Consider the following 20,969-nt stretch of genomic DNA (forward strand, 5'->3'; position numbering starts at 1 on the left):
CAGGTAGTCCTGGAACTTTCCACAGACCTAAGCAGTTTCCCCCACAATAACATAGTAAGGTGTTGATAAATGTGAGATACACGAATAGATAACTAGCTTTTCAGCTGTTTACTTCATTTTTACATTACTTGTTTGAGTAAGGATCCCGGTTGAGCCCCCGGATCCCCACATGCAGGGGAGTTGCTTCACAAGCAGTGAAGCAGGTCTGCAGGTGTCTATCTTTTTCTCCCCCACTTTGTCTTGCCCTCCTCTCTCCATTTCTCTCTGTCCTATCCAACACTGATGACATTGGTAATAACTACAATAATTAAAAAAAAGAGTTCCTCTTTTGGATATATAATCATGTAGATACCACTGACTACATTTTATAGAGTTGCCCTAGAAGCTGCACTGTACTCTCATTGAGATGGGCACAAGGTGACTGCATCAATGTCTAAAAGTCTTGTTTGAGATTCAAAGTCCCAGGATCCTGAATAGACAGACTGAAATGTAGTGCAAACTTTTGTCTGGATTAGGTTTGTATCCCTTGTGTTATACGGAGGCTTCTGAAAACATAAATTTACTATCTTTCTAAGATAAAATTTTGGGGGACAGACAATCTTCATGAGGACACTTGGGATAGTTTGATCTCCAAAAGACAAATGTTTATTGCAGTAAAGAGCTACAAGGAGGGAGAAAAAAATGTTTAATTTCTGCCAATTAAAAAGCCATAAATGAAGAGTTTACTTTCCTAATCATCAGTTAACAACTTTCAATTTTATCTCCATGCTTCCTAAAGAAAGACTGTAGGACTCACAAAAGTAAACATTCCCCTCCATTAAGACAGGCTGGACGCCTGGAGATAATTAGACCCACTGTGTCAAGCAATCAGTAAATGCAGGAAAGAGGTCACAAAAACAATGACAAGAAAGCTGACTAATTCTAGGGAGAAACAAAGGAAAGCTTTGCAATTAGTTGAAAAATGTTTTGGTTGTTAGTTCTTACTAGACTGATGTATACTTGTTTGCGTGATGTCACTTTGGTTTCTCTCTCACTTTCATCCTTCTCTTTACTTGACTTAGAGGCACCTAGACTTTTAGACATTGATGCAGTCACCTTGTGCCCATCTCAGTGAGAGTACAGTGCAGCTTCTAGGGCAACGCTATAAAAAGCAGTCGGTGGTATCTACATGATTATATCTGCAAAAGAGGAACTCTTTTTTTAAATTATTATAGTTATTACCGATGTCGTCATTGTTGGATAGGACAGAGAGAAATGGAGAGAGGAGGGCAAGACAAAGGGGGAGAAAAAGATAGACACCTGCAGACCTGCTTCACTGCTTGTGAAGCAACTCCCCTGCAGGTGGGGAGCCAGGGGCTAAACCGGGACCTTACTCTGGTCCTTGTGCTTTGTGCCATGTGCACTTAACGTGCTGCACTACCACCTGACTGCCCAAAAGAGAAACTCTTATAGAATACTTCTGTTCACTTATTTATTCTTGACAATGTTTAGGTAAGAGAGTTTTTTGGAAATGCATACCTGCTTTATTTATTCTTTTTTTCAATAAACATTCAAAGCCATTAGAATGATAAGCTTGATGGAGTTACTAGCTCCATGAGAACAGAGATAATATTGATTTTATTCAACTACATTCTGTTATACTGCATATGGACTTTCAATAAATATTTATTGAGTAAGTGAATTAAATAAATAAATATAAGGTAGTAGAAAGATTAAGATCAAAGGCTATTTTCTTTTTTTAAAAAAGATTTATTTACTACTGAGATACATAGGAAAAGAGAGATAGAGAGGGAGAGATAGAGAATGAAAAAATCACTCCACTGCACTGATTGAACTGCTAGTGATTGAACTTGGGACCTAATTCTTGAGAATCCAATGGTTTATCCACTGTACTACTTCCTGAATCTCAAAAAGACTATTTTCTATTATTTAGAAATTTATAAATAAATATTTATTATTTATTTATAGTAAAGAAAGAGACATAATATTACTATAGTACTTGCAATGTCTGGGTTCAAACTCAAGATCTTATGCTTGAGAGTTCAACTATAACTAAGCCAGAAGAAATTGAAGATACTGCTAAAGAAGTCTAGCTTGTATCTATTATTGTTGGGGAATGGACTGTATTTTACATTTAGTTTTTTATCTATTAAGGTTGAGAAAGGAATTTTAGTTCATAATCAGTAGTGCTGAGAAGGGAGCCATTGAAAACTCATTTTTAAGAAAGGAATTCCTGCTTGATCCTTCCTATTTATCCTGCACTGAGAAAGAAACACCTGGCCCCACAAGATGGACTTTTTACACATGACTGACTCTGAAAGCATAGAATCCCGCATGTACACAGAGGAGGAAAAAACAAAAACCTGCATAAGAGGAAGAGGGCAACAAAGAAGGAGGGAGAATTGGAAAGCCATACTTCCCTTCTCCTCACTGGCCCATGCCTCCTTTTTAAATAAAGTTTGAAGATCTTGTTTTCCTTAAAAGTCACATGTAAATAATTGACATTTGTGGAAAATATATTTCTTCTGATCTTTTTTTCTTTGTAATGCATCAACAACTTTATAGCCTCTCAGACCAAAAAAGAACTGTTTTCTAATCAAGATCGCCACCATGATGCTCTCTCCTCATGTACAAAACTGCAGTGTCTAAACTACCATCTGTCCTGTCTTCTTCTTTTCTCATGGCTATAAATATAATTTCATTTCTGGTCTTACTCATACCTTCCAATCTAAGTTTAATAAGTAACCCACATAAATATTAGGATGAAAGCACATAAAGTATGTATATCCATTAAGACATTAAGACTCTTGCTTTTTTTTTTTTTTAACTAAGTCTCACTGCTCTGGCATTACTTTCCAGATAGAAATCGAAAGACATTCTCCCCATAGGACCTTGCACTCAACATGGATCAACCATGGTAGAGAATGTCCCATCCTCCCTTTGGAGGATGGAAACATACTCTATCTTCCACCTGAGGAAGATGGGTTCTGAAATTGGGGCAGCTTGGAATGTTCCTATTCATGACCACAAAATGTGAGTTCAGATCTACAGGGATGTAGAAGTCACATAGGCTCCTAAGATGAATATGGGCCCCAGATCAGATCAAATCGATGGGGTTTACAGTCACCAGTATTTATATACCTCTTCCATATTTGGGAGCTACTTTCTTCCCTGATCCAGCTTTCTGGTCCTTTTTCCAGCCATGACATAATCTCCCCAGACAATATTTGGGTCCACCTGCATATCAGATGTCAGGCTCAGGAAAAAAAAAAGCACTTGTATAGTCATGGACCCTTTGGAATATACCTAACATAGGTTTACTATCTACAAAACAAGAATCTCAAATCTTCATCTGCACTAATCCAGCCTTTAGGTTCATGATTAGTAAATGACTTGTTTGGCTTTATATGTTTTTTTTAATTTAATTTTTTTTTTAAGAAAGGATAAATTAACAAATCCATAGCGTAGGAGGGGTACAACTCCACACAATTCCCACCACCCAATCTCCATATCCCACCCCCTCTCCTGATAGCTTTCCCATTCTCTATCCCTCTGGGAGCATGGACCCAGGGTAGTTGTGGGTTACAGAAGGTGGAAGGTCTGGCTTCTGTAATTGCTTCCCTGCTGAACATGGACGTTGACTGGTCGGTCCATACTCCCAGTCTGCCTCTCTCTTTCCCTAGTAGGGTGGGTCTCTGGGGAAGCTGAGCTCCAGGGCACATTGGTGGGGTTTTCAGTCCAGGGAAGCCTGGCTGGCATCCTGATGGCATCTGGAACCTGGTGACTGAAAAGAGAGTTAACATACAAAGCCAAACAAACTGTTGAGCAGTCATGGACCCAAAGCTTGGAATAGTGGAGAGGAGGTGTTGGGGGGGTGCTCACTGCAAACTCTAGTGTACTTCTGCTTTCAGGTATATATTTTGCAGTAGTTTATGGATACATGTGAACATATGCTCTCTCTCACAGAACCTGGTGTATATCTAGGTTTTGGGTCTTTGTTAGAAATTGAACCACCCGGGATGTAATTAAAGAATACTATGTAAGGAAAGGTCTCACCCGAGTAATGAAGCTGAAGGATTGTCATTCCACACGTGAAGTCTCTGGACACAATCTGAATTGAAGCATGTTGAGGTGGCAATCGTGTTGATTAGGTTGTGATAGGCAGATGCAATATTATTTGATATGGATTGGGAGAGGCATACGGGAAAGTGGGCCCTTTCCAAGGGTTCCAGGACTGGGGGAAGTAGAGGCTCTATAGTGGAGATGTGAGGTTCCTGCTGTCTTAGAGTTCAAAAAGACAATGGATAGTTAATGTTATCATCACATTATTTGGTAATTGGGTTAACTTTGAAAAGTCCTTTTGTTAGGGTTTGCTGTATAGTACCCAGTATCTTGTATATAGCTGTGCTATTGGTTGCTTCTGATCTACTTAGTCTAGGCTTTTGAGAGAGTCCACACATCAACTACACAGTGGGGGGTGGGAGTGGGTGGGAGTGATGGGTCACTGTCTTTTGGTGGTGGGAATGGTGTTTATGTACACTCCTAGTATAGTGTAGTCATATAAATCACTAGATAATTAATATGAGAGGGGGAAAATTAATTGTATGTCTTAAAGTTTTTAAAACACAGACTGAGTCTTTTTAATATACAGGATGTGTATTTGATGGCTTTATATGTTATCTCTTCTTTCAGCCACAAGGTTCCAGATGCTACCGTGATGCCAACTGGACTTCTCTGGGTAGACAACCCCACCAATGTGTCCTGGAGGCCCACTTCCCCAGAGCCCCACCCCACTAGGGAAAGAGAGAGACAGGCTGGGAGTATGGATTGACATGCCAAGGCCCACGTTCAGTGTGGAAGCAATTAAGAAGCCAGACCTTCCATGTTCTGCACCCCATAATGACTCTGGTTCCATACTCCCAGAGGAATAAAGAATAGGAAAGCTCTCAGGAGAGAGGATGGGATACGAAGTTCTGGTGGTGGGAATTGTGTGGAGTTGTACTCCTCTTATCCTAGGCTTCTTGTCAGTGTTTCCTTTTTATAAAGAAAAAGTATTTAAAAAAAGAAAGAAAAGAAATAGAGAGACATTCCCATATGTGGAAGCTACTCTCTTCTCTGATCTAACTTTTTATTCCTTTTTCCAACTATGACACCATCTCCCCAGGCAATAATTTGGGTCCACCTGCTAACTAGAGCTCAGGCTCAGGTAAAAATTAGTAAAATCATGGGCCTCTTGGATTACATCTAAAATAGACCTACTAGCTTTTTCCAAAACAGAAACCCCAAATCTTCATCTGCAATATTCTTGCCTTTAGGTTCATTACTAGCCAACAATTTGTTCTGCTTTATATCTTAACCTTTTCAGCCACCAGGTTCCAGATGCTACCATGATGCCAACCTGAGCTCCCTGGGCAGATGACCCCACCGATGTATCCTAGAGTACCCCCTACCCAGAGCCTTGCCCCACTAGGGAAAGAGAGAGAGAGGCTGGGAGTATGGATCAACCTGCCAACACCCTTCTTCAACGGGAAGTAATGGCAGAAGCCAGACCTCCCACCTACTGCACCCCATAATGACCCCAGGTCCATACTCCCAGAGGGATAAAGAATAGGAAAACTGTCAAGGGAGGGAATTGGATACAGAGTTCCAGTTGTGGGAACTGTATGTAATTGTATCCCCCTTATCCTATGGTCTTGTCAATATTTCCCATTTAATAAGTAAAAATTTGAAAAAAGAAATAGAAAGACAAAGACAAGAGCCTAATAGAGATAAATATACCACAGCACTGAAGCTTCTTCCAGTGTGGTGAGGAGTAGGCTCAGACATAGGTCAGAGTCATGGAAGAACTGATGTGTTATCCAGATGAGCTACTTGCTGGCTATGACGATTAATTTGTATGTGGATACATGCTATCTGTTTTGAGAAAGTTTAAGCTTTAACATATCATAGTATATTTTTCAAGCTGTATGCATTAAACTATAAGTTTTAGTGACCTTGTTTTGAATATAGTTTAAAACATTGTTAATGGCAAGCGTAGCAATGATTTTTTTATGTAAATGTCTGAAAGTCTAATATTTTTTACCTTTAAACTTACAAGGGGGAAATTGAAGCTTTTCTTTTTTATTATTATTTTATTTGTAGCTTTTCTTAACATTAAAATTCAGTTCTTTTTTTTTTCCATTGTCACCATGATTATCACCAGGTTTCAGTGTTGGCACTACCAATCAACTGTTCTAGTGATCATTTTCTGTTTGTTTGTTTCTATTCTACTTGATAGGGCAGAGAGAAACTGAGAGGGTGAGGAGACATAAAGAGTAGAGAGGAAGAAAGAAAGAGAGACACCTTCAGACCTGCTTCATTGTTCTTAAGTGTCCCTTCTACAGGGAATGGGGGCTCAAACCTGGGTCCTTTCATATGGGACCATGTGCTCTCAAACCAGTTGCACTACAGCCTGGCCCTCTCAGTTCAGCTATTTAAAATAAGTCCATTTCCAGACGTAAATACATTTACTTGACTTAGTCACAAAAGAGCAGTGCCATTAATTCAGTGTAGTTAATTATTCTACAGATTTATGTAATCAAATAAACTTTCTAATTTCTTCATCACCGCTTCTGACATCTACCACATATGGTATTCATTTAAGGAACACCAACAGTGGAAGATTTGTTTTTCAAGGACATTTTGAAAGTCTCTTATATCAGTCATATCTCCCAACCTCTTCCATCAGCAAGATGTAAGATAAAATTAATAATGCTTATAAACAACTAGTGTCTCACTGCTTTTGACCAACAATTACTGAGATGACCTTACTTTCAAAAATTGTTATGAACCAACTACATAGTGAACATCTGTATGTTCCTGAAAAAAACACTGAAGCATTATCTAGTCTATGGGATTCTTAATAAGATATTCTAAGAAAATGGGACAGAATGCTCACTCCATTACAGAATGCTGGAAGATATGGCAGAAAAGCTCAAGTGAACCTGGTCTAAGTAATAAACATAATAAAGAAAGAGGTGAAATATATTTGCTTCTTTGTTTTGTACGTTTTACGTTCTGCAAAGGCTGTTTACTGTATGGAATGTTACTGCTCTAGTATTTATTTTACTACATTTACAAAGCCAGTGATTTTTTGTTCCAATGAGAGCACCAGCTACTCAAAGTTCATAACATTAGTTTTTGTGTTGCTTTATCAAGGGTAACCTTAACATTCAATTGGAAAAGTAAATGCTAATTATACTCTTTACATTGATCAAGTCCAAGGTTATAAAATAGATCCTTTGGTAAAATATTTCCTTTACCCCTCATGAGAACCCAGGTTTCAGCCCCTGCCACTACATAGCAGCACCATGCATGACACCAGGGGGAGTTTTCTGAACCATGATGTCTCTGAGATCTCTCTCTCTCTCTTCCTCTCTCTCTCCCCTTATCTATTTATAGCTGATATTAAATGGGGGTCTGTATGCTGGAAGTAGTGTAACCACATAGACATGAGCACTAACATTCAAATAATAATAGTAATAATAATAAAAATTACTACTATTCCCATGGGTATTGCAGTTATTTTATATATATATGCTCCATCACTAAAAACAGTCTGTGATAAGAAAAAATTGTTTTCATGTCTATATAATTTGGGAGGGGGAATGGATTGTTTGACTAGGTTTGTGTCAGTCCAGAAAATAAGGGGTAAGAACCTAGGAGTGATTCTGATTTGCACTGAAGATCCAACACATGGGGGCTGGATGGTGGTACACCTGGTTGAGTACACATGTTACAATGTGCAAGGACCCGGATTCAAGACCCCAGTCCCCACCTGCAGGGGAAAGTCTTCATGTGTTGAAGCAGTGCTGTAGATGTCTTTGTCTTTCTCCCTCTCTGTCTCTTACTTCTCCTCAATTTCTGGCTATCTCTATCCAATTAAGTAAGTAAACACAATAAAATTTTTTTTTTAAAGATCTCACACATGTACTTTCTGCCTAAGCAGGCAATGAAGTGAATAGGAACTGCCTGAGTCCAGGAGTGGATGCTGGAAAATATGCAGCAACGGGTTAGGACAAAGTGGCTGGCGACTCCAGAAAGCCAAGAGGGAGTAAGGAGCAATAATACAGAAGATTTGGGAGAGTGGACAGGAAAACCAGTTAATCAGCATACTGTCTCTATCACTTTTGCAATCTTGTGTCAGAAAGAAGCTAATTAATTAGGACAGGTCTTAACTGTCCTTGGTGGAGAGTGTTCTGTCTGGAACCTGTGAACCCCAAGGAATGCAACTAATCATCATGGAGTCTGTGTGGCAAAAAAAAAAAACAAACAAAAAAAAACACACTACTGCTAAGTTGTAAACCAGTCCATTTCTGTGTAAGCAGTCCTCTCAGATAAACAGTGACTCAAGATGTAAGCATGTCATGGTTTGAACACAAAACCACTACTTCTAGTTCATGTTGAATGGATTTTTCCAGAAATGACGACTGTGTGGTGGTGATACATTATCTGTTTTCATGCCTGGACCTAATTTGTGAAATGTTTTGAGGGGTTACTGTCACTTTATAACATACCTTTTCTTTTGGGAAGTTAACCTTCTATTGCACAGCCGTTGTGGTTGCCTAGTGACAAGGGACAGCGGAGTTGTAGCAGGGATTCTAAAGCAGTAAGGAATGGAGATAGTTGATGTCCTTTCTATGGAGAGGGTGTGCCAGTGGATCTGACCTGAGATGGGAGAATGTTATAGTAAGAAATCTGTGGCCTCAGCCTCTGCAACTCCAGAGAGAAGCAGGTGAGTGCCCCAGCTCATCCTGTCCCAAATTAATTCACAAAAGATTTTAGATAAAGTAGCCTTTGCTCAGTGCTTCAAAGAGAATCTTTCTTGAATGTCTGGGGGAAAACATCAGACAGACTTTCATCCTTTTGAAGGACAAGCTCTTTCTTTGAATACCACTGTTCTCCTAGATCATAGGGTAAGGTCTGAGACACTGAGTTTAGTAAATACGGGTTGAATAAATAAAGTGCCCCATCTCCAACTTGCTCATCTCAAAACCACACACTCACCCCAATCAGAAGTGGGGGGGAGTTGAGGCCTGTCCTTAGCACCATTTCACTATAATGAAATATTACCTTAAGTGCTCCCTTGCCAAGAGACAAACACAAAAGAAACTAGATCTTTCCAACTCTCCTCAAACACAAATTCAAACCAACTACATTACAAATATGGAAGTACTATTTGTATCTATAAGTAATCTCTGGCTAATCACTGGAAAATGTACATTTTAGTACAAGACTATTTTCTCCTTCAAATGTAGAGCTATATCCCAAATATAATTTTATTTCTTTTAAAAATATTTTTATATTTATTTATTTTCCCTTTTGTTGCCCTTGTTTTTTATTGTTGTTGTAGTTATTATTTGTTGTTGTTATTGATGTCATAGTTGTTGGATAGGACAGAGAGAAATGAAGAGAGATGGGGAAGATAGAGAGAGAGAAAGAAAGACACCGGCAGATCTGCTTCACTGCCTGTGAAGCGACTCCCCTGCAGGTGTGGAGCCGAGGGATGGAACCTGGATCCTTAAGCTGGTCCTTGTGCTTCGCGCCACCTGCGCTTAATCTGCTGCACTACCGCCCAACTCCCAATATAATTTTTTAAAACATCAAAAATATTAAGTTAGTGTAAAAGGTTCTTTTGTATATATAAAGGACACAGAATTACAAGCAAAATTAATTACATAAATTGGTTATTAAATAGTGAGGAATATTTTAATCGAGATATTAGCAAATTACAAAAATGAAAGCACACGAATGAAAAGTAAGTAAGAAAAAATTTGAAAAAGCAGAAGAGTATATGAACAGAGGAGGAGTAAAAGGATCAGAAGAAAGCAAATGTGAAGGAGTTAGGAAAAGGTGGAGAAAGGAAAAGTGGCAAGAAAGAGAAGAGCTAGTAGAGTGGAGAAGCAGGAGGAGAGATAAAAGGAGAGAAGGAGATGCAGAAAGATAGGGGAAAACCAAGGAGAAGTTTGAGTGGAAGAGTGGAAAGGACAGGGCGTGTAGGAGGAGGTGAATGGGGTATCTTCATGCTTCTCAGTAGAATTGCATGTTCAAAGAGCAATGGAACAAGTTCTATAAATTATTAGGGGAAAATATTGTGGCATAAGACTATTATGCCCAGATAAACTTTAATTCGTGTGTAGATGCAATAGAATATGACTCTTAGATACACTGTCTTAGAAAATTTACAATTCTCAGTGGATTTATAGTTCAAAGATCTAGTGAAACTCAACAAAAATTCATCAAAGTATAGAAGTGAACAATGGCTAAATCAAAATAAAGAAATATTCAACAAGCTTTAAACCCACTGGAACACAGAATTCATTCCAAATTAAAAATATAAATATGGATGGGGAAAAAAGAAAGAAATTTAAATGATGACTATCTGTTTTAGAAAAGCCATATTTTAAAAAGTGAAAGATCTATTGTTTTCTAGGTCAACAGTCTTGGATTTTATCACCAGAAAATGATAAATTAAGTGGAGGGAAAAGGGAAATAAAAGGTACACTAGTAATATCTTACATAGGTAAACATGGTTTCATTCTGATTCTGAAAGAAGAGTAAAGGTGCATGTATCTTAAGCCCAGATATGACTATTAGAGGTTTTTTAAAAATGATGTTCTGGGAGTCGGGCAGTAGCGCAGCAGGTTAAGCTCAAGTGGCACTAAGCGCAAAGACCAACTAAGGATCCAGTTTCTGGTTCGAGCCCCCGACTCCCCACCTGCAGGGGAGTCACTTCACAGGTGATGAAGCAGGTCTGCAGGTGTCTTTCTCTTCCCCCTCTGTCTTCCTCTCCTCTCTCCATTTCTCTCTGTCCTATCCAACAATGATGACATCAATTACAATAATAATAATAAAACAACAAAGGCAACAAAAGGGAAAACAAATAAATATTAAAAATATTTTTTAAAATTATATATATATATATATGAATACTGAGCTTCCCTAGGGCATCAATGAATAAGGAAGGTGGAGAGGACTATAATATATCTTACTTAAAAAATAGAGACAGAGAAAGACAGAAAGGGAGAGAAGCAGAGGGAAAGAGTGAAAGAGATCACAGCACCAAGCTTCCCTCAGTGCAGTGGGGACTGGGCTTATTCATGGGTCACACACACAGCAAAGCAGCACATTATTCATCCAAGTCAGCTAGTTCCCCAGTTCACACTACATTGTCTGTACAGCAATATTATCCTTTATAAGACAAATACTCCCAAACATTTTTAATTCAAATATGACAACTGTTTTCCTAGTAAATACACAAAAACTGTAATAAGATGTCACCATTTGAAAAAGAAACACTATATTTAAATTATAAAGCATGAATTTGGAAACTAATAACATTAATAAAGAATAAAATAAAAAAATCTTAAATGAGATATGATCATGTTTCATATAGAAACTGTACCTTGTATTGCACCAAAGTAAAAGACACTGGGGTATGGGGGAAGGTCCTAGAATATGATGGCAGAGGAGGACCTAGAGGGGGTTGAATTGTCATGTGGAAAACTGAGAAACACTACACATGGACAAACTACTGTATTTTACTCTTGACTATAGACCATTAAGCCCAGGAATAAATGAGAAAGAAAGAGAGAAAGAAAGAAAGAAAGAAAGGAAGAAAAGAGGGGAGAGAGAAAGAAAGAAAGAAAGAAAGAAAGAAAGAGAAAGAAAGAAAGAAAGAAAGAAAAAGAAAGAAAGAAAGAAAGAAAGAAAGAAAGAAAGAAAGAAAGAAAGAAAGAAAAAGAAAGAAAGAAAGAAAGAAGCTGGATCTTAGGGGTTGGTATCTCATATCGCATATAAACACAGAACCCTAGTCCTGCTGTATTAAGACCTATAATATTTCTCTTACTTTTAACTTTGGTCTGTCGTCCCCAAATAATATGGGAAATATCAAAATTTCATGTGAAATGACATCTATGTGTGTAAAGGAGAACATGATCCCTAGCAGATCAGTAACCTTTAGGGGGAAGAAAAAATTGTTTCTTATTTAAAAAATTGAAATTTAGAAAACACTCTTGTTTAATTTTCCTGGACACAGTACCTAAGAAATAATGAAATAAATAATACTCACAACTGAAGAGGTGAACATAATGTAACCAAATGAAAGAAAAAAAAAACACTGTGATAACAACACTGAAGTGAAATAGCCCAGTGTCCGACCATAAAAGGAAGCCAAGTAGAAAGAATTCATTTATGCTATAAATTATCGTAGTGTTTTGTTCTCCTAGTATATATGGGACTGAGTTTTCTGTGTAAGTAGACAGCAAGGTAGGAGACAGTGACCTGCCTTGTTACCTCTAGTTACCTTTAGGGTAGGCTCAGTGCAGCGCCTTCAGTTCTAAGCAGGAACAAACTTACCCCCATGTATCTGTTTGCCCTTCTGTTTTCTCCCCCCCTTTTTTTTCTTCTCATACAATTGACACAGACCTTCTTCAAAGTTTATTCAAACCAAGTGACAACTTGATGCTCTATTGTCTAAGCAGAGAAGGATTGAGTCTAGAACGCAATTCATAGAGAATAAAAATGGCGTGTTTCCAGAATATCCTCTCCTAAAGGAATTGGATGCTCAATAGTTCCTTACCTCAATCAATTTACTTCAAATATATCTTCATGTAAACTTGTTGATTATTGAATAGCACTACAATTTGAAATAAAGGATGGAAAGGGTAGAAAGTTTTGAGAACAAATGGAAAGATAATCCATTTAAGGGGGAGAAGTGTATTCTTGCCACTGAGGGGAGAAAAGGAGGAGTATGGGGCTGGGCGGTGACACACCTGGTTAAACACACATATTACCAAGCATAAGGACCCAAGTTCAAGCCCACACTCCCCACTTGCGGGGGTTTCATTTCACAAGTGGTGAAGCAGGTCTGTGGGTGTCTTTCCCTCTATCTTCCCACGTTCTCTCAATTTCTCTCTATAATAACTAGTAAAAAAAATTAGAAAAAAAATACTGCAAGGCTAATAAGCTACATTTTTATTACTGTCACACAGTGGATAGAGGATTGGACTCTCAAGCTTGAGGTCCTGGGTTCAATCCCCGGCAGCACATGTACCAGAGTGATGTCTGGCTCTTTCTCTCTCCTCCTATGTTTCTCATTAATAAATAAATAAAATATAAAAAAACAATTTTCAAAGATCTTTCTAGCAACTCTACAGACTCTTATAAGGGCAACTATAATAAAAACAAGTTTAAGGGAGTCCGGCAGTAGCACAGCAGGTTAAGCGCATGTGGCGCAAAGCCCAAGGACAGGCGTAAGGATCCTGGTTCGAGCCCCAGGCTCCCCACCTGCAGGGGAGTCACTTCACAGGCGGTAAAGCCGGTCTGCAGGTGTCTGTCTTTCTCTCCCCCTCTCTGTCTTTCCCTCCTCTCTCCATTTCTCTCTGTACTATCCAACAACAACATCAATAACTACAACAATAAAACAACAAGGGCAACAAAAGGGAGTAAGTAAATAAATATTAAAAAAACAAGTTTAATAAATGCATCTGTTAATTCTAATTTGTTTTCTCTCAAGACTAAGATTTTTTAAGTTTTTCTCCATAATTATGAGACAGCATGACTTCTGCTGTCTATGCTGAGTTTCTATGGTTACTCATGACCTTTAAATTTTGTTGTCAAGCAGCCAAAGCGCCTTTACTTTCAAATGAGTTTTGTATCAGGTATTGTTAAAAAAAAATTAAAAAGTAGTTCCAAATCTTTTTTTCAAGTATAGGTAGCACATCTGAATATGCATATAAAGGCATTATATTCATAATATTTGGTTTCATTTGGCTTCATTCAGTGTCTCAATGTCTACAGCTTGGTATGTCAGTAAGTGAATAAAAAAATAAGTATATTCTTGGTCTTCTACAAGGGGAAACCACTGGAGACAAATAATCATGTAGATCACAAAATATAATAAAAGCAATACAAGGCAATCAAAGACAGCATGCTCACACATAGACAAGAAATAGTTTCAAGGCTGGGGGTAGGGACTGACCTGCCAAAGTCCATATTCAGCAGAGAAACAATTACAGAAGCCAGAACTCCTTCCTTCTGCACCCTCCTCCCCACCAAAAATAGTTGGTCCATACTTGCGAAGGGGGCAAAAGATAGAGAAAGTTGACCAGAGGGCTCTAGCCCCCAGTTCCACCAAGACCTGAAACATTTGTCACAAGGAATCTTTGTTTTTATGGAATCAATGAAAGGGAAGTGAATCTGGAAAACACAAGAGGAAGTCAGGCACTATTTCATTTATCTGAGAGAGAATAAGAGAAAAGAAGGAACTAGTAATATGTGTAGGTATGACTTAGAAAAGAAGTGAAGACAGGACTGTAGAAAAAAATGGGAAAAAATATATAGATATAGATATAAAGACAATCCATATATGTTACCTTAGAAGAACTATTGTCATTTCCACTGGAGAAGGATAGAGTCACAAAACTCTGATGGTAGGAACGGTGTGCAATTATACCCCTATTATCTTATCATTAAATAAATCACTACTAAAATATTTTTAAAAATTAAAGAAAAAAATTCTGACAGGATCAAAGTGATATCAAGAGGATATAGCAGTGAATTTTGGTCAGCTAGTGGAGAAAAAAACATGAACATTGTAGTTACAGGAAATAGCCAAATAAAAGGTTAAACACATACTTTGGAACTACTAGGTAGTATAGTTTGATCAAAGCATTGAATTTGGTGAGATGTTTTAATAGCAGATAAAATTAGTAAGGCCAAGTAGTGTAGCTTATTAAAGTCCTTGAAACCTATGTGTTGTTTTGCCCAGAAACTGTGATGACCAAAAGGAACTTCCCATTTCATGTTAAAAAAAGTTTTCTCAAGCAGAAAGCACCCAAATAAAGCCTGCCCCACACTCATATGACAGTAGAACATTACTATGAAAGTTTCTGCAAACTAAAAGATATAAGGCAAAGAACCAACTATCACTAAGTTATATGGTTTTTTGTTTGTTTGTTTGTTTGTTTGTTTTACCTTTCCCAGGTCCCCCATAAAAACAAACCAAATCAGGAGTCTGGAGGTAGTGCAGCGGGTTAAGCGCAGGCAGGAAGGGCAAGGACCAGCATAAGGATTCTGGTTTGAGCCCCTGGGCTTCCCACATGCAGGGGAGTCACGCTTCACAAGCGGTGAAGCAGGTCTTCAGGTGTCTGTTTTTCTCTCGCCCTCTCTATCTTACCCTCCTCTCTCCATTTCTCTCTGTCCTATCCAACAACTACAACATCAATAACAACAACAATAATAAGTACAACAACAATAAAAAACAAGGGCAACAAAAGTGGAAATAGATAAATATAAAAAATTTAAAAATATATTAAAAAATCATTCTAAGTAACACACACAAAAAAAACCCTGAAAACAACCCAAATATATACAGTAGAAGCAGGAATGATACGATAATAACATATCTTTTATAAAATATAAACAATGTATAGAAAATATTGTTTCACTTACCAGAACCAAGGCAGTATTAGGTCAAGTTATGGGAGGCTGGGGTGGTGAGAAGTACAGGAGAGAGGGCACTGCAGAGTGAACAAGAGAGTGGTCTATTATCTTAACTGTCACCTGAGTCCATTAGGGCAGTTAGACATCTACTACCTACATTTTCTTCTGTGGTTTCCCGGTCCAATGTTGAAGATGGGTCAGTATTCATTATTGTGGCTGTCTCGGTAAGTTTTAAAAATGATAGTTAGCCTGACTGCTTAATATCACACATTTTTCCATCTTACATATCTTGGTGGACACTCAAAACATGCAAATCTTTTCAAAAATTAGAGCCAATTGCACTTTTCTGTAGTGCAATTATTATTACAGCACTATCAAAATAGTGAAATTTTCACACAAGTGTCTGCTATTCAGTTCCTCTAAGACTTTTCTTCTAGACAATTTGCTATTTCACTCAGATTTAATTATAACAAGTTTCACACTAAGTACAACACTCTACTATGATACCTTTGGACATTGTGCTAATGCATGCAGAGAGTAAATCTAGATAAACTACAGACACTGAGACATAGTTCAAAGCAAAGGCAACTTGACATTAAAACTCTGAGTGTGTTTCTGGGGGAAGGATCTTGGAGGAGCCATTCTCACTGTTGGAGAAGCTAGGAGATTGTCTCTTTATGACCAAGCCAAAGCAAGTATTGAACGCCATTTACATTTTTTGCTGAAAATGCAAAAATATTCTAGTTTTTTTTTTTTTTTTCAGCTAATGAAGGCAGGTACTAATGTAGGTCGTTCATAAAAGTAAAATTCTACAGGCCAGGTGGTGGTACATCCAGTAAAGCAAACATGTTAAAATACTCAAGGCCCCAGGTATACCCCCTGATCCCCATCTGCAGGGTGGAAGCTTCAAGAGTGGTGAATGATACGAAGGTGTTTCTTTTTCCCACTGTCTTTCAATGTCCCCCTTCTCTCTTGATTGATCTCTGATAAATAAATAATGAATTCATTAAGAAAGTAAATGATCAATTAATAAGAAAATAAAATTCTACACTCAAACTTTTGAAGAGCAGAGGATACTTGTATTGGCTTTTGCTAAGTTAGGTATGTAATAAGAAAAGCAATTATATCTCTCAGATCCCCAGTGTGTCTTTCCACTAAGTTGGAATTTAATTAATTTTGTTCCTAGTCACTGATTACTTCTATATATTTTAAAAATTATTTGCAATTCTTTTGAAAAGAAAAGCATGCAGAGAAATATGGAAATAAAATAATACATTTGTTAGGGTAGAAAGTAATGCAAGGTATGGTAAAGCAATATTTGACAGTAAGAGTGAGCTTGAATAACATTTGGCATCTATCATTATAGATGTAGGCATCCATTCATTCAACAAATATTATGTAGTCATCTTAGTACTCGACAAAATAAAGTAACCATATAACTGAAAGCAAAGTTTATATTCAGGGAGTTTCTATCGTAATAAGTAAATTGTGTAGTTTATTATAAATTGGTTGTAATGCAGAGCAAAATCAAGTAAGGTGATGGGTAGTTGAGTAAAATATTCAATGTTAAATTAGGTGCCTATAGGAGGCTTCACTGGGAATATCTGAGCAAAGACAAGAAGGAAATGGGAAAAGTCTAGTACAGCATGATAGAGAATTTTTCCTGGAAGAGTCACTTGATATGAGGTGGTCAAATCAGAGTGAAGGAGCCTGTGTGAGCTGGAGGGGAAGCGTTGGGAAAAAAAGAAAACTGGCTGAATTCAGAATAGTAAAATAGTTATATGGGGAAGGGAAGGGGGAATGGGATGGAATCCTACCATTGATCAAAAGTGTGAATGGTAGAGACATTTGAAGGACCCTGCTGTTATTACATAGGCTTTGGCTTTTATTCTGAGTGATATTGAATCCGTTGTCAGAGAACTTTGAGCACAGGATAAAATGACTTTTTTTCTATTCTTTATTTACTGGAAATAGAATGCAAGTAGCAAAGGTTGAAACAAAGAAAGTTGAGGTTAGTGCAAGTTACTGGGAGATGACTCATCTGGTAGAAAATACACTTTACCATATGTGAGAATCCAGGTTTAAGTTTTCAGTCACCACATGGGAGCATCATGCCAAGGAAAAGCTTTATAAGCAGTGGAACGGTTTTGTGGTATCTATCCACCCTGTTTCTCTCTCCCTCTCAACCTTTATCAGGGGGGAAAAAAGAGTAAAGGAGAAAGAAAAATAGAGAGAAGTGAAATCACAAGCTAGAATTCCTTGTGGCAAATAATAATAATAACCAAAAAATAGTTAATGCAATGATCCAGGCAACTTGAAACAGAGTGTTATAACTATATGCTTTTGCTGGTAGAGCTAAGATTGGCTTCCTTATGGGTTTGGAAAAAAAATGATGTCATCAACTGAGGAGAAGTATTGATAAGTCAGATTTAGGTGTAGGAATCAGGAGTCAGGTTTTGGAAACATTGAACTTGAGGTCTCTATTAGACATCATGGTAGAAATGTGAAGGAAATCAAAGAAATGAAACTAGAATTACAGGTAGACATACAGACAAGAGTGGCCATCATATTGATACTTAAATAATGAGGTTAAATGAGATCACCTAGTGAAGATGTTAGAACAGTGAACAGTTGGGATCGGGTGGTGGGTGGCACACCTGGTTGAATTCGCTTGTTTCCATGCACAGGGACCAGGGTTCAAGGTTCCCAGTCTCCACCTGCAAGGGGAAAGCTTCATAAGTGGTGACGCAGGGCTGAAGAAGTATCTTTCCTATGTCTCACTCTTTCTCTCTCTCCATCTCTCAATTTCTCTCTGTCTCTGTTCAATAAATTAATAAATAAAAGATTTGTATAGTCTCTGTCCAATAAATTAATAAATAAAAGATTTGTATAGTATAGTGATCAGTAAAGAGAACTGCAATATTGGAAATAGGGAAAATGAGAAAAATAAGCATCAAAGGAAGCACTGAACAGGATGTGGGCAGGAAGGAAATATCCCTGGGGTCAGATGAATAAGGTGTTTCAATGAGGAGATACTGCATCATTCAAAAGTTGCCAGGTAAGGTGAGTTGTGATAAATGACCACTGAATATAACAATAATATAAGGACGAAAAGAACATGAGAATACGGTTTTCCTATAAAGGGTATCAGTGTAACAGTATAACAGAAACTAAAGTTCTTTTTTTTCTCTTTCTTTCTTTCGTTCTTTTCCCTTTCTCTCTTTAAAGAAACTAAAGAGTTAAGAGTACCTGGAAATGATTTAGCAGAAAGAGAAGAGAAAGTGAGAAAAGGAGAATTCCCAAGATTGCTGTTTCATAGAATAATATTTGCTTCCTACCCCCTACTTTTTTTAGTTGAAATGAGAAGTTTTGCAGGTTTACAGAACAGATTGTACTGTTCAGACTGCTTATTCTCAAGAGAATCTTTAAAAACTATTTTATCTTCTTTGAGCAAAGTTTACATTCCATAGTTTTTTACTTCCTTCAGAAATATCCAGAAATGGACATTTTGAGGAAATGCTTTAGAAAATTCGTCATGTTCTGAGTTATCTTCCTGGCCCCTAGAAAATTTATGAAAGTATTACAGTGTACAAATCTATTCAATGTGGGTTATGTGTGTGTGTGTGTGTGTGTGTGTGTGTGTGTGTGTGTGTGTACCTGTATGTACATGCATGAAATAAAACCTCGGAATTCTGAATTCTTCATTTCAGCTCCAGGTCTGCAAATTCAGAAACAGATATACAACAAAGAAACACAATTTTGGTAAGAAATGAAATTTATATGAGTTCTTTTTAATAAAGTATTATACTTAATTACACAAACTGCTTTGGTTAATGTGAAGATAGTCCAGATATGGTTTCTCTTTTCACATTTTACTAGCAAAGGTTGTTGTTTTTTAAATGTCTGTAGCCGCAGGGGCAATTCGGGTCATCTCTGGCTCCCCAGCAATGGAACATAGCGGCGCACCGGCCATGGCCTGTTCGATAGCGATTGAGGAGGGCCCAATCATAACGTGCTAGGTCAAAGCCGTGTTGACGCTTGCAGGGGTCTGTGATGAGGTGTTTGTTCTTTACCTCAGCTGACTGCCAACTCTGTTTCCAAGAGTCTGGAACAGAGAAGTTCAGTGTAGGCGTAGGGGACCAGATTGGGTGACGAGACGTCAAGCGTTGGACAGGGTGGGCAAAGATATCCGCGTATATTGGCAGGTCCGGTCGAGCATAGACTTGGGAAATGAACTTAGATGATGCCGCATCCCGACGAATATCTGGCGGGGCGATGTTGCTAAGAACTGGCAGCCATGGAACTGGGGTGGAACGGATGGTTCCAGAAATTATCCTCATGGAGGAATATAATTTGGAATCGACCAAGTGGACATGGGGGCTACGGAACCATACTGGGGCACAGTATTCTGCAGTGGAATAGCATAATGCCAGAGATGATGATAGTAGTGTGGAAGCGCTCCCGCCCCATGAGGAGCTGGCCAGTCTTGCAATGATGTTATTCCTCGCGCCCACCTTTGCTGCAGTTTTTATGAGATGTTTGTGAAATGACAGAGTGCGATCGAGAGTAATGCCAAGATAGACTGGCTGGGCTTCATGCCGGATTCTCGTATCGCCAAGCTGCATATTAAGCTCACGCAAGGCTGAGGCATGGTGTAGATGGAAAACAGATGATACCGTTTTTGCAGTGCTAAGGATTAGTAGCCATTTTTTACAGTAATCAGATATCAGAGACATGTCTTTCGTGAGTGTTTCCTCGAGGATGTCGAACTTTGATGCCTGAGTTGCATAGCAGATGTCATCGGCGTAGATGAACTTCCTTGAAGAAGTTTCTGGGAGGTCATTGATGTAAATATTAAATAGCGTAGGAGCCAGAACAGAGCCCTGGGGGCTCTGAGAAGTTCTGATGGTGAGTGATAGGTTCATGGAGACTCATACTATTAGCTGTTTCCTTTTATGTAAGTTAGAGAATCAGGCTACCAAATCTTGGTCCTCGCACTTAGTAACATGTGTGATCAAGTGGGAGTGCCTCCTGCCTGGGACCCTTTTTTTTAATCTCTTATATATTTGCCAATATAAAAAATGTATTTATATTTTGAAATATAGTATGTTCACATTAATGCACAATGAAAATGTACATAGTCCACTGAATTATAGTCAAGTATATAGCTATCTCATAAGGGAAAAAAAGGAAGAACCCCACAACACAGACATTTCTCTCATTCCATGTATCCCCTTTCCTCAAAGATAACCATAATTCAGATTTCTCACATTCTTGTTACCCATTCCACAATTGATTGTTTAAAAAAATTTTCTTTAATAAGCACGCTGAGGGAACTGGGTGGTGGTGCACTGAGTTGAGTGAGTTGAGCGCAGTTACAATTTACAAGGATCTGGGTTTGGTCCCCACCTGCAGAGGGAAAACTGAGTGGTGAAGCAGTGCTGCAGGTGTCACTCTTTGTCTCTTCCTCTCTATCTCCCCCAACT

General features: G+C 38.2%; 1 protein-coding gene across 3 annotated transcripts in view; it reads left to right on the forward strand.

The window, feature by feature from the left end:
- CCDC192 (coiled-coil domain containing 192) overlaps window positions 1–20,969 on the forward strand; it is a 268,059-nt gene that overhangs the window by 22,133 nt on the left and 224,957 nt on the right. For 2 of the 3 annotated variants that reach the window (XM_060177529.1, XM_060177535.1), the window contains exons 1-2: window positions 8,665–8,773; window positions 19,194–19,245. In XM_060177529.1, the coding sequence (XP_060033512.1) occupies window positions 8,712–8,773; window positions 19,194–19,245 (114 nt within the window). In that variant the 5' untranslated portion in view covers window positions 8,665–8,711. Of the gene's footprint in view, window positions 1–8,664; window positions 8,774–19,193; window positions 19,246–20,969 lie in introns of those variants that run through there. The other variant, XM_060177542.1, reaches the window with a different exon arrangement.

The sequence above is a fragment of the Erinaceus europaeus genome, chromosome 2, assembly GCF_950295315.1.
Source record: "Erinaceus europaeus chromosome 2, mEriEur2.1, whole genome shotgun sequence".
In the NCBI taxonomy this organism is placed as follows: domain Eukaryota; kingdom Metazoa; phylum Chordata; class Mammalia; order Eulipotyphla; family Erinaceidae; genus Erinaceus; species Erinaceus europaeus.